Source organism: Monodon monoceros, unplaced genomic scaffold (genome assembly GCF_005190385.1).
Source record: "Monodon monoceros isolate NGI ecotype Baffin Bay Population unplaced genomic scaffold, NGI_Narwhal_1 Super_Scaffold_11, whole genome shotgun sequence".
Taxonomy (NCBI): Eukaryota; Metazoa; Chordata; class Mammalia; order Artiodactyla; family Monodontidae; genus Monodon; species Monodon monoceros.
This window is the reverse complement of record NW_021703767.1, coordinates 121894198-121910510: the sequence shown is the minus strand read 5'-3', so window position 1 is coordinate 121910510 and position 16313 is coordinate 121894198. Positions and strand designations below refer to the sequence as shown.

At 40.9% G+C, this 16313-nt stretch overlaps 1 protein-coding gene across 1 annotated transcript in view; it reads left to right on the top strand.

Annotated features, from left to right (window-relative positions):
• Positions 1 to 7525, top strand: part of TRIM42 (tripartite motif containing 42) — a 29743-nt gene extending 22218 nt beyond the window's left edge. Inside the window, exon 5 of the mRNA XM_029215023.1 lies at positions 7254 to 7525. Coding sequence (XP_029070856.1) covers positions 7254 to 7340 — 87 coding nt within the window. The 3' untranslated portion in view covers positions 7341 to 7525. The remainder of the gene's footprint in view (positions 1 to 7253) is intronic.
• Positions 7526 to 16313: the final 8788 nt, after the last annotated feature.

The following is a 16313-nucleotide window of genomic DNA, read 5'->3' as shown; positions in this document are numbered from 1 at the left end:
GTGCCTCTGAGGTGGGAGAGCCAAGTTCAGGACATTGGTCCACCAGAGACCTCCCAGTTCCACTTAATATCAAATGGCGATAATCTCCCAGAGATCTCCATCTCAATGCCAAGACCCAGCTCCACTCAACGACCAGCAAGCTCCAGTGTGGGACATCCTACGCCAAACAAATAGCAAGACAGGAACACAATCCACCCATTAACAGAGAGGCTGCCTAAAATCATAATAAGCCCACATATACTCTAAGACACACCACCAGACGTGGACCTGCCCACCAGAAAGACAAGATCCAGCCTCACCCACCAGAACACAGGCACCAGTCCCCTCCACCAGGAAGCCTACACAACCCACAGAACAAACCTTAGCCGCTGGGGGCAGACACTAAAAACAACGGAAACTACGAACCTGCAGCCTGTGAAAGGGAGACCCCAAACACCGTAAGTTAACCAAATGAGAAGACAGAGAAACACACAGCAGATGAAGGAGCAAGGTAAAAACCCACCAGACTTAACAAATAAAGAGGAAATAGGCAGTCTACATGAAAAAGAATTCAGAATAATGATAGTAAAGATGATCCCAAATCTTGGAAATAGAATGGAGAAAATACAAGAAACGTTCAACAAGGACCTAGAAGAACTAAAGAGCAAATAAACAGTGATGAACAACACAATAAATGAAATTAAAAATTCTCTAGAAGGAAGCAATAGCATAATAACTGAGGCAGAAGAACTGATAAGTGACCTGGAAGATAAAATAGTGGAAATAACTACTGCAGAGCAGAATAAAGAAAAAAGAATGAAAAGAATTGAGGACAGTCTCTGAGACATCTGGGACAACATTAAATGCACCAACATTCGAATTATAGGGGTTCCAGAAGAAGAAAAGAAAAAGAAAGGGACTGAGAAAATATTTGAAGAGATTATAGTTGAAAACTTCCCTAGTATGGGAAAGGAAATAGTTAATCAAGTCCAGGAAGCACAGAGAGTCCCATACAGGAAAATCCAAGGAGAAACACGCGAAGACACATATTAATCAAACTATCAAAAGTTAAATACAAGAAAAAATATTAAAAGTAGCAAGGGAAAAACAACAAATAACATACAAGGGAATCACCATACGGTTAACAGCTGACCTTTCAGCAGAAACTCTGCAAGCCAGAAGGGAGTGGCAGGACATATTTAAAGTGATGAAGGAGAAAAACCTACAACCAACATCACTCTATCCAGCAAGAACCTCATTCAGATTTGACAGAGAAACTAAAACCTTTACAGGCAAGCAAAAGCTAAGAGAATTCAGCACCACCAAATCAGCTTTACAGTAAATGCTAAAGGAACTTCTCTAGGCAGGAAACACAAGAGAAGGAAAAGACAATAACAAACCCAAAATAATTAAGAAAATGGTAATAGGAGCATACATATTGATAATTTCCTTAAATGTAAATGGATTAAATGCTCCAACCAAAAGACATAGACTGCCTGAATGCATACAAAAACAAGACCGATATATATGCTGTCTACAAGAGACCCACTTCAGACCTAGGGACACATACAGACTGAAAGGGGATGGAGAAAGATATTCCATGCAGATGGAAATCAAAAGAAAGCTGGAGTAACAATTCTCATATCAGACAAATTAGACTTTAAAAAAAGACTATTACAAGAGACAAAGAAGGACACTATATAATGATCAAGGGATCAATCCAAGAAGAAGATATAACAATTGTAAAATTTATGCACCCAACATAGGAGCACCTTCAATACATAAGGCAAATATTAACAACCATAAAAGGGGAAATCGACAGTAACACAATCATAGTAGGGGACTTGAACACTCCACTTTCACTGATGGACAGATCATCCAAAATGAAAGTACATAAGGAAACACAAGCTTTAAATGATACAATAAACAAGATGGACTTAATTGATATTTATAGGACATTCCATCCAAAAACAATAGAATACACTTTCTTCTCAAGTACTTATGGAACATTCTCCAGGATAGATCATATCTTGGGTCATAAATCAAGCCCTGGTAAATTTAAGAAAATTGAAATCATATCAAGTATCTTTTCCGACCACAACGCTATGAGACTAGATATCAATTACAGGAAAAGATCTGTAAAAAATACAAACACATGGAGGCTAAACAATACATTACTTAATAACCAAGAGATTACTGAAGAAATCAAAGAAGAAATCAAAAAATACCTAGAAACAAATGACAATGAAAACATGATGACCCAAAACCTATGGGATGCAGCAAAAGCAGTTTTATCAGGGAAGTTTATAGCAATACAATCCTACCTTAAGAAACAAGAAACATCTCAAAAAAACAACCTAACCTTACAGCTAAAGCAATTAGAGAAAGAAGAATTAAAAAAAAACCCCAAAGTTAGCAGAAGGAAGGAAATCATAAAGATCAGATCAGAAGTAAATGAAAAAGAAATGAAGGAAACGATAGCAAAGATCAATAAAACTAAAATCTGGTTCTTTGAGAAGATAAACAAAATTGATAAAACATTAGCCAGACTCATCAGGAAAAAAACAGAGAAGACTCAAATCAATAGAATTAGAAATGAAAAAGGAGAAGTAACAACTGACACTGCACAAATACAAAGGATCATGAGAGATTACTACAAGTAACTATATGCCAATAAAATGGACAACCTGGAAGAAATGGACAAATTCTTAGAAATGCACAACCTTCCGAGACTGAACCAGGAAGAAATAGAAAATATGAACAGACCAATCACAAGCACTGAAATTGAAACTGTGATTAAAAATCTTCCAAGAAACAAAAGCCAAGGACCAGATGGCTTCACAGCGCATTCGATCAAACATTTAGAGAAGAGCTAACACCTAACTTTCTCAAACTCTTCCAAAATATAGCAGAGAGAGGAACACTCCCAAACTCATTCTACAAGGCCACCATCACCCTGATACCAAAACCAGACAAAGATGTCACAAAGAAAGAAAACTACAGGCCAATATCACTGATGATCATAGATGCAAAAATCCTCAACAAAATACTAGCAAACAGAATCCAACAGCACATTAAAAGGATCATACACCATGATCAAGTGTGGTTTATCCCAGGAATGCAAGGATTCTTCAGTATACTCAATCAATGTGATACACCATATTAACAAATTGAAGTATAAAAACCATATGATCATCTCAATAGATGCAGAGAAAGCTTTTGACAAAATTCAAAACCCATATATGATAAAAAAAAAAACCCTCCAGAAAGTAGGCAAAGAGGAAATTTACCTCAACATAATAAAGACCATGTATGACAAACCCACAGCCAACATCATCCTCAATGGTGAAAAACTGAAAGCATTTCCACTAAGATCAGGAACAAGACAAGGTTGCCCACTCTCGCCACTATTATTCAGCATAGTTTTGGAAGTTTTACCCACAGCAATAAGAGAAGAAAAAGAAATGAAGGGAATCCAAGTCGGAAAAGAAGTAAAGCTGCCACTGTTTGTAGATGACATGATACTATACATGGAGAATCCGAAAGATGCTACCAGAAAACTACTAGAGCTAATCAATGAATTTGGTAAAGTTGCAGGATACAAAATTAATGCACAGAAATCTCTTGCATTCCTATACACTAATGATGAAAAATCTGAAAGTGAAATTAAGAAAACACTCCCATTTACCATTGCAACAAAAAGAATAAAATATCTAGGAATAAACCTACCTAAGGAGACAAAAGACCTGTATGCGGAAAATTATAAGACACTGATGAAAGAAATTAAAGATGATACAAATAGATGGAAAGACATACCATGTTCCTGGCTTGGAAGAATCAACATTGTGAAAATGACTATACTACCCAAACCAATCTACAGATTCAATGCAATCCCTATCAAACTCACTGGCATTTTTCACAGAACTAGAACAAAAAGTCTCACAATTTATATGGAAACACAAAAGATCCCAAATAGCCAAAGCAATCTTGGGAAAGAAAAACGGAGCTGGAGGAATCAGGCTTCCTGTCTTCAGACTATACTACAAAGCTACAGTAATCAAGAGAGTATGGTACTGGCACAAAAACAGAAATATAGATCAATGGAACAGGATAGAAAGCCCAGAGATAAACCCACACACATATGGACACCTTATCTTTGATAAAGGAGGCAAGGATATACAATGGAGAAAAGACAGTCTCTTCAATAAGTTGTGCTGGGAAAACTGGACAGCTACATGTAAAAGAATGAAATTAGAACACTCTCTACCACCATACAAAAAAATTAACTCAAAATGGATTAAATATCTAAATGTAAGGCCAGACACTTTAAAACTCTTAGAGGAAAACATACGTAGAACACTCTATGACATAAATCACAGCAAGATTCTTTTTGACTTACCTCCTAGAGAAATGGAAATAAAAACAAAAATAAACAAAATGGGACCTAATGAAACTTCAAAGCTTTTGCACAGCAGAAGAAACCATAAACAAGATGAAAAGACAGCCCTCAGAATGGAAGAAAATATTTGCAAATGAAGCAACTGACAAAGGATTAATCTCCAAAATTTACAGGCAGCTCATGCAGCTCAATATCAAAAAAACAAACAGCCCAATCCAAAAATAAGCAGAAGACCTAAATAGACATTTCCCCAAAGAAGATATACAGATTGCCAACAAACACGTGAAAGAATGCTCAATGTCATTAATCATTAGAGAAATGCAAATCAAAACTATAATGAGATATCATTTCACACCAGTCAGAATGGCCATCATCAAAAAATCTAGAAACAATAAATGCTGGAGAGTGTGTGGAGAAAAGGGAACCCTCTTGCACTGTTGGGAATGTGAATTGGTACAGCCACTATGGAGAATAGCATGGAGCTTTTAAACTCTTCCCATAGAGGTACTATATATTCGTGGTTAAACCAGATATTTTACAGATTCAGTTGATATTATTAATGTTATTTTTATATCTGATTATACTTTCTAATGTACTGCTGGTTTAGAATAAAAACTACTGTGTTTGTAGGATAATCTTGATTCCAGCAATATCAATAATATCTCATTATTCTGAGAGTCTCTCTGTTGAGTCTGCTTGTTTTTCCAGGTGTATGATCCTATCGTCTATAAATAATGATAGTTTTACCTCTTTCCTTACAAGTCTTGAACCGCTATTTCTTTTCCTTTCCTTATAGCTTTGGCCAGGGCTAGTGGTCCTACAGAAAATGGTGGCTGTGAGAGTTAATATCCTTGTCTTATTCCTGATCTTAATGTTTCTCCATTGAGCTATGATGATTTTTGATTTAGTTTTTTTAACAGTGTTCTGACTTTTCATTTTTTATAAAACCTTTATTAAAATATAGTTCACATACTAAGAAATTCACTCTTTTGAAGTGTATAATTCAGTGGTAATTTTTTATATATAAACCTTATTAAGTTAAGGAAAATTGTTTCTACTTCTAAATTTCTGAGAGCTTGTGCAACTTTGTGAATTTTTTGTATTATTTGAGATAATCATATGACTTTTCTCCTTTAGGCATTAATGAAATTAATGACACTGATTTTTCTGATGTTAAACTCTACTTGCATTCATGGACTAAACCCTATGTGATCATGATGTATTATTTTTTTAATATACTTGGTTTTAGTTAGCTCATATTTTGTTTTGGAGTACTGCATCTCTCATCATTTGTGAACCAGACCTATAATACTTTGCCTATATTTCTTTTGTCTGGTTCTGGAATCAATATTTTACTAGCTTGAAAAATGAACTAGGAAACTATTGCTCTTTTTCTATTTTCTAGAACAACTCTTTCTTAAAAGTTTGGTAGAATTCATTTGGAAAACCATCTGAGCCTTTTGGGCAGGGGAAGGAATGCCAACTATCATTTCAATTTCTTTAGTATCTCAAGTTCTGTTCTCTGTTTCTTCTGTCCTGTTTCATCTGATCTTCTGATTCACAGACACACCTCATTCCCCACTGCCCCATTCACATGTCCCACTCAAGTCTTTATCTCTGGAGATCCTGACTATACTTTAAGGCAGAACTTCAATTCCCTATTTTTAATGAATCAATTCCCAACCCACCATAACACTGTTATTCCTTCCTCATTGCCCCCTGATAGCTCTGTGTGTATATCTTACACATTTATACCACCCTTATCAGGATTATCTCTATGTGTTATGTCCATTTTTATCCAGCAATGAGTGATCTAACATCGTAGGTATAACATAATCTTTATCTTGCATGAAGCCCTGTTTTCTCTAAAACTAAATTTTGTAAAACTAGAGAGCATAATAATAATGGTGTCTATTTTTTGCCCTTTCCCTTTGAAAACAAACATAAAAGCCTTTGCATATACTTTGTACTTTGTACAAACATTGCTCTTCCTCATCCACACTGCACCCCTAGCCCCATCTGCCCCATGAATCCTGATTGATCCTGTGGGCTGTCTCTCATACCTGGATCTTGACCTCACTCCCTAAATGCCTTCTCAGTAAATGTGTATTAGGAAGGAATAGGAATGCTGCCAGACCAGAGTTGTGGAGAAGTCCACCACCTTCAAGGTAAGGCACGGAGCTCCACATCTAAGCTGAGTTGGTGAGACCTCTAGGAGGGTTCTGCTACCCAATGTAAGCTGCCTTTTCTAGGGAGCATTGACTATTCACTGTGATCAGAGATAGTATGATGCTGCAAAGAGAAACAGTTGGCAGATGTACAAATAATGGTTCTATTCACCTTTCATTCACTTTTGTAAGAAACTTCTCTGTACCATAAGCACTGTTGGGATTACAGAGAGGAAAGACTGTCATTGCCTCCACACCCCATTTAAGGTGCTCACCGTCTGGTAAGAAAATTAATTAAACACACTCACTGAAATTTACAAATGATAAGAGCTGTGACAGAAGCAATTTCTAGGGACTGGGGGGAGGACCCCTGGGGCTAATCTCTGGTGAAGCCCACCTGGGGTCACAACCACAACACGGTAATCAGCAGTCAGTCCTTGACCTGCCTTAAAGAAGTGGGACCTTGTCTGTGAAATCCCAACCCCACCACATATTAGCTGCGGGACTTCAGGAAAGCTACCTGGTTCTTCTGTGCCTTCGTTTTTTCATTGGTAAAATGGGGTCCATGGCACCGGCCTCATGTGGCTGTCGACATGAGGAGCTAATGCTGTGATGTGTGTAGCGCCTGGCCCGCAGCCGGGGCCGGGCTCCTGGGAGCTGCTGCTTCCCTTGTGGCTGGTGCCATGGATCTCTGCTTCTGATTGCAGGTGGTAACACCGGATGGGCGTGGGAAGAGCCGAGCTAAGTGGGGCCTGCTGAAGAATATCCAGATTGCCCTCCAGAAACGCTTCTGAGTGCCCCCCGCAGGACAGGCAGCAACCTCAGAGACATACCACAAAATAGACATATGTAGACACACACACGTGTGTATATGTATCTTTCTCCCCACATTCTTCAATGAGGTTGTAGACCATGTTCCCAGGACATCTGAGCCATTTCAGCAGAAGTCTACTAAGAGCTAATAAAAGGAAATGCCTGATGTCATGGCTTGCTGTTTGCTCATTAAATAGAAACTAAGATACAAAAGTCAGCAAGTGGCTACATTTCCATGAGCTCAGACCTAATCCTAGGCTCAGAATTCTGTGGTGTTTTGTATGAGGTAGCGTTGGTTGAAAAAAATTAAAAAGGCACTCTCTTTGAAGTCAGCCTCCCTGGGTATGCATGTTGACCCTGGTCTAACTAGCTGTCGGTGTTTGGGCAAGTCACTGATTGATGGGGAGCTCATTCCCTCACTATGCAGACTATTTTAATATGAAAAGGCCAACGTTGTTAGAATGCGCTTCCTCGTTATTGAGCCTCAACTTGCCTTCCCATAACTTTAACCCCATGGTCTGAGGTCTGCCCCAGAGCCATAAGAAGGAGAGTACTCCCTCTCCTCACTCTTTCTGATCCCCAGGCAAAGGAAGAGCGGTAGAAGGCCTGGTGGGAGGCACCCCCCTATGGTTCTTTGAAGCGTGGCAAGAAAGAATGGCAGAGTCATGTGTCAGCTCCAGCCTCACTGAAATTGGCCAGGCCCTTCAGACAAGGTGAAGTACCCAAGCTTGACAAGGCCCCATCTGCCTGGAACGACCCACTCGTGAACCCCACCCCACTGCTGCCTAGAAAATACCACCAGTCTTTCAAGACCCAGCTCAACCACTTCTGTGAAGCCTTTGCTGATTCTCCAGGTGGTCTAAGTGGGGATGATACCTCCTTCTTCTCCTGGGTTCTCACTAAACCCCGAGCCCTCCTCCCCCACCCCATCCCCCACAGGGACATCTCTTCCAGCCCGTGATGCTCAGGCGCTCTCATTGGTCCCCAGTCTCTAGGACAGAGATGGCATCTCATTCATTCTGTCCCAGTGGGTGGCTCAATGAAACTCACATTGCACATTAATACCAGGGACAGAGGAACTACTGCTGGAAGGCAGGCACGCAGAGTCACCCTCCTGTGAACCCATCCCCGACATGTCAGTTTGCACCATGAGGGTCTACACAGAGAAGTGGGAGTGCGCATGGAAAGGGACCGGTGGTCAGTGGTCTCCACCTCCTCTAATCCCATCCTTTTCATGAGCTGTCCCGTGGCAGGTGTGGCCAGCTCATCTGGCTTCACCTGGAGGGCCATGGCTTTGCAACCCATTATTTTGCCCGGAGGCTCAGTATCAGAGCCAGAAAAGCCCCATTCCCTGTGAAGGATCCCTAGTGATGATCTAATAATGTGAGATGAAGCCAAGCAGATTCCTGCCCCGCCCCCAAACAGCACTACAAGAAGGAATACCCGAGGGAGCTTCGTTATGATCCTATTACTATAAATGCTGGCTTGAATCCACCATCAGATTTGGTAATACCATATAATCATTTCTGTAAAAGCCTTCAAAATCATCATTAGCACGGGGAGCAAATTAAATGACATGCCAGCAGGGATTTTACTACTGATAAACTAAAAGGAAATTAAACTAAAAAAAAAAAAGAATGATATGAATTTTGCATTACAATGATCACACCTACTCACAGAGCCAAGTAGGGTGGCCAGAATCAGATAAGCACCAGCACCCTGATCTTGCCTCTCTAGAGAACGTGTAAACTTGCATTCAGCAACAATGAAGTTAGTGGCATTCTCTGAGAGGCCCATTTAAGCGGTAGCTGAGCTGTTCTTCCAAACACAAGATGAAATTTCTTAATGATGCAGAAACCCTTGCACATCATTTGTTCCCTGGGGTTATGATTCACACAGAGTGTACCCTCCCAGGACCCTTCCTGTGGTATAAAAAGGGAGGCAAGGATCTGGTGTAATACCAGCACTTTATCTTTACTAACCAGTTGCATGGCCTTGAGCGAGTCCCTCTCTCACCCTGGATGTCAGTTTCTTTGTCTATATGATGATGTGGTTTGATTAGGTATTTTAGAGCTGATCTTTAATTAAATAAGAATAATGTTTCTTTCCCTGCTTCTTCGGATTGTTGTCAAATTCAAATGAGTAATATACACGAAAGCGTGTTACAAAGTGGAAAATACTGTTAAGGAGGAAAGTTTTTTAATTGAAGTATAGTTAATGTACAATATTATGTAAGTTACAGGCATACAATATAGTGATTTGTAATTCTGCACGTGCACAGTAGGACATATATGTTTGTGTGTGTGTATATATATATATATATATTTATGTGCCAAATATAACAAAGAGATTCATCTATATACACCACTGTGTCCAGCCATAATCTCTCTGTATATCTATGTATTTCAGCATCTCTATCAGTCTTTCTTTAGAGAACAGTGTATGGCTATAGGAACAGATAATTAGTGGCAGTGTCTACTTGAAAAGAGCTTATAGTATATTAGTACAGTTGATAGCTAAGAAAATGGTAGTTTTCTGGCACCTCTCCTCTTCTTACTTTTTTTCTTTTTCTCTTTCTTTTTATATTCACTCTAGATTCATTCATTCATTTAACACATCTGTAATGAGACTTGGGTGCAAGGAACGCAGTGGGAAATTCAACAGGCATGGTCCCTGCCCCACATATTTTATAGTCTAATGAGGAAGACAGATAAAGCTATAAGTATATAGATGACTAGAAATGATGAAAAGTGCTAGGGAGGAAAGGAGCATGGAGCTGGGAGGTATCGATTCTAAAGAGGGTGCAATGGCCTGAATGTTGTGTTCTCCAAAATTCATGTGTTGAAACCCTAACCCCAGTGTGATGGTGTTTCCTAATTACCTTGGGAGGTAATTAGGTCATGAGAGTGGGGCCCTCAAGAATGGGATTAGTGCCTTTATAAGATGAAGCCAGAGAGCTAGCTCACTCTCTTTCCACCACAACGAGAAGACAGCCATACGCACCCCAGAAGAGGGTCCTCACAAGAACCTGATTATGCTGGCACCCTATCTTGGACTTCAAGCCCCTAAAACTGTGAGAAATAAATTTCTGTTGTTGTAAGACACCCAGTCTATGATACTTTGTTATAGCCAACCAAACGGACTAAAACAGAGGCTGTTAGTGAAGGGCTCCCAAGAGGTGAATTTAAACCTGTCTCCTTAAGAATGGAGAGGAATCAGTCATGTGACAAGCAGAGGAGAAAAGCATTTTTGATAGAGCTGCAGCAGGTGCCAAGGTCCTGTGGCAGGAAGAAAAACAGGAACACAGCCCCGGAGGCTGCATTGCAAGAAACAAGGAGGAAAGAAGGATGGGTAAATGGCCTTGGCAGAACTTGTGGGCCATCACAGAGGTCATGCATCTCAGGAAGTTGTAAGCCAGGCAATGTCACAACCCTATTTATATTTCAGTAGTGTTACTTTCGGTTCTGTATGGGCAGTGAGTTGCAGGGAGCCAAGAGAAAAGGCAGGAGGGCTGTTAGCACAAGTGTGGTTACCTGGGCTGAGGGGACAGATTCGAGGTGGAATCAAGAGCCCTTTCGGACCAGTGGGGTGTGTATGAGTGAGCAGGAGAGAGTAATCAAGGATGGTGTCGAAGATTCTGGATTAAGCACCAGGTGGGTGACGGATCCAAACAGGAAAGAATGGACAAGTTTCAGTTTGGGGAAGTATTAGAGTTCTGCCTTGGATGAATGGAGATACTTGAGGGACTAGTGAGCAGAATCAAACAGCAGCAGCTGGTTATTGTATCAGCCCGATTCAATCTGGAAAACGGAAAACACACCAGTCCTTTTAACAGAGAGAACTGAATATGGGAATTGGTTCAATAGATGTTGGAGGACTCGGGACAGAAAAGAGACACTGGGATAACACAGAGGTGGCAACTATCACCCCTAGGAGCCACTGTCACCCCTAGGACTGGGGAAATGAAGGGAAGAGGATGGGGTTATCAGAACCAGAGGCTCAGAGGAGGAGCCCTGCTGAGCTGGGGCCCAGATCTCTGAGCGAGGGTCGCTGCCAGACTTGTGCTGGTGTCTCTGGGGGAGTTCCAGGAGGCCAGTTCTAGGAGTGTGGGGAAAAGATCTGGAAACTGACAGTAACAGCTAAACTACCACAACCTGGGAAGGACCATCACTGGGAAGGGCAGTGATGCCACCCAGAAGAGGGAGCAAGACAGAAAGGAGCTCTTTCCTTCACCCCCTTCAAGGCATCCAGTCTTCCTCTGGTGTCCCCTAGTAGCAGAACCACATGGAGCCAGTTGGCAAAAAAAAAAAAAAAAAAAGCTATATCTGCAGAGCCCCAGCCTCAGCATCAGAGACCGAGTCCAGAAAGGCGGGGTAGGGGCTGGGAGACACCAGCTTAATAATTGGCACAGTTTTGTAAGACTAGGACCCAAAGGATAGGCCTGGGCTAGGGACACAAACTCGAATCATCAGTGAATGTGACTCTGTGATTTGCTAGAATGCTAATGGCATCAACTGTCCCCAGCTCAGCTAGGCTCTTCAGGAGAGACCAGAGAGACTTAAAGCTAGTTCCCATCTTCGGGTTGCTTCCTAACCACAAGGCCAACTGGAAAGCAACTGGGCATATTGCTTGGCCTCTGGAGCTACCCCCACCCCAAGTGAGAATTGGAATCACCGATGGAGCGTTTTAAAAATACAGATGCCCTGAGCCCGCCCCAGAGCCACTGATCAGATTATATAGCACAGGGGTCTGGGCATTGGTGTTTCCTAAAAGCCTCTGGATGACCATGAGGAGCAGCGCTCTCCCAGACCAGCAAATATTTGGGACCCACTAGATGGTGGCCTGAGTTATGGGAAGATGGTTCCTGGCTGCAGTAGGACCAGAGTTAGCCTTTGAAGAATGGGCAGGAATTGGACAAGGCACAGGCCAGAGGGAAGGGCACCACAAGGACGGCTTGCAAAAGGGCAGGGAGACAGGAATGAATGGGGAGCTGGGCAGCACAAGTCCTCAGAAAATGCTCATTGATTTGAGTTGTTAAACTCTGAGTTTACCCTGTGCTATATATCTCTCTTTTTGCTTTGAGAGATAATGAAAAACAGGATATGTGGGGAAATTGTTGATATCATTTAAATTATCAATATCATTTCAACAGTTGCTCTGCTCCAAGATAAATAAAGGGGTATATGCAGGGAACAGAGAGATAATATGAACCCCAAAATGGCAGGAGTGCTGCTACCCACAAGTACCCCTGTTTCTGCCCACTGCCATGTCTTCCTGGTACAAACTCTCAGCAGCACCCAGACCCACACACTCAGCTGTGTCACGCACACACACACACACACACACATATACTAATATACTCACATTCATGTACACACATACGGGCACACACATATATGCACACAAGTGCTCCACATTCACTGCATCTGAACCATGTCATCCATTCCAAGGTCAGTGAAATTTTACACACACACACACACACTGTACTATATATGTGCATATGTAATCAAATATTAATGGAATGGAATATTATTCAGCCATAAAAAGGAATGAAATAATTCCATTTGCATCAATAAGGGTGGACCTAGAGATTATCATACTGTACTAAGTGAAGTAAATCAGACAGACAAAGACAAATATCATGATATCACTTATATGTGAAATCTTTAAAAATGATACAAATGGAGAGGCAGGGGATGTGAAGATAGAGGTTGGAGTGATACAACCGTTGCCGGGAAGGGGGCCACAGAATACATAATGCGAGCATCCCCTAGAAGCTGGAAAAGCAGGGCATCATGCACATGATCCCCATTTGACAGCCCCACACTACCTTCCACTTGGAACAAGCAGTTTAGGAGTCACCTGGTGGCAAAATATATAAGAAAGGCCTCAATAAGAATCAGTGACAGATTAGGAACAAAAATGGTGGAGTAGAAGGACGTGCTCTCACTCCCTCTTGTGAGAACACCAGAATCACAACTAGCTGCTGGACAATCATCGACAGGAAGACACTGGAACTCACCAGAAAATATACCCCACACCGAAAAACAAAGGAGAAGCCACAATGAGACGGTAGGAGGGGTACAATCACAGTAAAACCAAATCCCATAACTACTGGGTGGGTGACTCACAGACTGGGGAACACTTATACCACAGAAGTTCTCTCACTGGAGTGAAGGTTCTCAGCCCCACGTCAGGCTTCCCAACCTGGGGGTCCAGCAAAGGGAGGAGGAATTCCTAGAGAATCAGACTTTTAAGCCTAGTGGGATTTGACTGCAGGACTTTGACAGGACTGGGGGAAACAGAGACTCCACTCTTGGAGGGCACACACAAAGTAGTGTGTGCACTGGGACCCAGGGGAAGGAGCATTGACCTCAGGGGAGACTGAACCAGACCTACCTGCTAGTGTTGGAGGGTCTCCTGCAGAGGCGGGAGGTGGCTGTGGCTCACAGTGGGGACAAGGACACTGGCAGTAGAAGTTCTGGGAAGTACTCCTTGGCATAAGCCCTCCCAGAGTCTGTCATTAGCCCCACCAAAGAGCCCAGGTAGGCTCCAGTGTTGGGTTGCCTCAGGCCAAACAACCAACAGGGAGGGAACCTAGCCCCACCCATCAGCAGTCAAGTGGATTAAAGTTTTACTGAGCTCTGCCCACCAGAGCAACAGTCAGCTCTACCCACCACCAGTCTCTCACATCAGGAAACTTACACAAGCCTCTTAGTAGCCTCATCCACCAGAGGGCAGACAGCAGAAGCAAGAAGAACTACAATCCTGCAGCCTGTGGAAAAAAAACCACATTCACAGAAAGATAGACAAGATGAAAAGGCAGAGGGCTATGTACCAAATGAAGTAACAAGATAAAACCCCAGAAAAACAATTAAATGAAGTGGAGAAAGGCAACCTTCCAGAAAAAGAATTCAGAATAATGATAGTGAAGATGATCCAGGACCTCGGAGAAAGAATGGAGGCAAAGATCGAGAAGATGCAAGAAATGTTTAACAAAGACCTAGAAGAATTAAAGAACAAACAAACAGAGATGAACAATACAATAACTGAAATGAAAACTACACTAGAAGGAATAAATAGCAGAGTAACTGAGGCAGAAGAACAGATAAGTGACCTGGAAGACAGAATAGTGCAATTCACTGCTGCAGAATAAAATAAAGACTAAAGAATGAAAAGAAATGAAGACAGCCTAAGAGACCTCTGGGACAATATTAAATGCAACAACATTTGCATTATAGGGGTCCCAGAAGGAGAAGAGAGAGAGAAAGCACCTGAGAAAATATTTGAAGAGATTATAGTCAAAAACTTCCCTAATATGGGAAAGGAAATAGCCACCCAAATCCAAAAAGCACAGAGAGTACCATACAGGATAAACCCAAGGAGAAACACACCAAGACACATAGTAATCAAACTGGCAAAAGTTAAAGACAAAGAAAAATTATTGAAAGCAGCCAGGGAAAAATGACAAATAACATACAAGTGAACTCCCATAAGGTTAACAGCTGATTTCTCAGCAGAAACTCTACAAGCCAGAAGGGAGTGGCATGATATACTTAAAGTGATGAAAGAGAAGAACCTACAACCAAGATTACTCTACCCGGCAAAGATCTCATTCAGATTCGTTGGAGAAATCAAAAGCTTCACAGACAAGCAAAAGCTAAGAGAGTTCAGCACCACCAAACCAGCTCTACAACAAATGGTAAAGGAACTTCTCTAAGTGGGAAACACAAGAGAAGAAAAGGACCTACATAAACAAACCCAAAACAATTAAGAAAATGGTCATAGGAACATACAAATCAATAATTACCTTAAACTTGAATGGATTAAATGCTCCAACCAAAAGACACAGGCTTGCTGAATGGATACAAAAACAAGACCCATCTCTATGCTGTCTACAAGAGACCCACTTCAGACCTAGGGACACATACAGACTGAAAGTGAGGGGATAGAAAAAGATATTCCATGCAAATGGAAATCAAAAGAAAGCTGGAGTAGCAATAGTCATGTCAGATAAAATAGACTTTAAAATAAAGAATGTTACAAGAGACAAGGAAGGACACTACATAATGATCAAGGGATCAACCCAAGAAGAAGATATAACAATTATAAATATATATGTACCCAACATAGGAGCACCTCAATACATAAGGCAACTGCTAACATTTATAAAAGAGGAAATTGACAGTAACACAGTTATAGTGGGGGACTTTAACGCCTCACTTACACCAATAGACAGATCATCCAAAATGAAAATAAATAAGGAAACAGAAGCTTTAAATGACACAATAGACCAGATAGATTAAATTTATATTTATAGGACATTCCATCCAGAAACAGGAGATTACACTTTCTTCTAAAGTGCACACGGAACATTCTCCAGGATAGATCACATCTTGGGTCACAAATGAAACCACAGTAAATTTAAGAAAATTGAAATCATATCAAGCATCTTTTCTGACCACAATGCTATGAGATTAGAAATGAATTATAGGGGAAAAAACGTAAAAAACACAAACATATGGAGGCTAAACAATACATTACTAAATAACCAAGAGATCACTGAAGAAATCAAAGAGGAAATCAAAAACTACCTACAGACACATGACAATGAAAACATGATGATCCAAAACCTGTGGGATGCAGCAAAAGCAGTTCTAAGAGGGAATTTTATAGCTATACAAGCCTACCTCAAGAAACAAGAAAAATCTCAAATAAACAATCTAACCTTACACCTAAAGGAACTAGAGAAAGAAGAACAAACAAAACCCAAAATTAGCAGAAGGACAGAAACCATAAAGATCAGAGCAGAAATAAATGAAATAGAAACAAAGAAAACAATAGCAAGGATCAATAAAACTAAAAGCTGGTTCTTTGAGAAGACAAACAAAATTGATAAACCATTAGCCAGACTCATCAAGAAAAAAAGGGAGAGGACTCAAATCAATAAAATT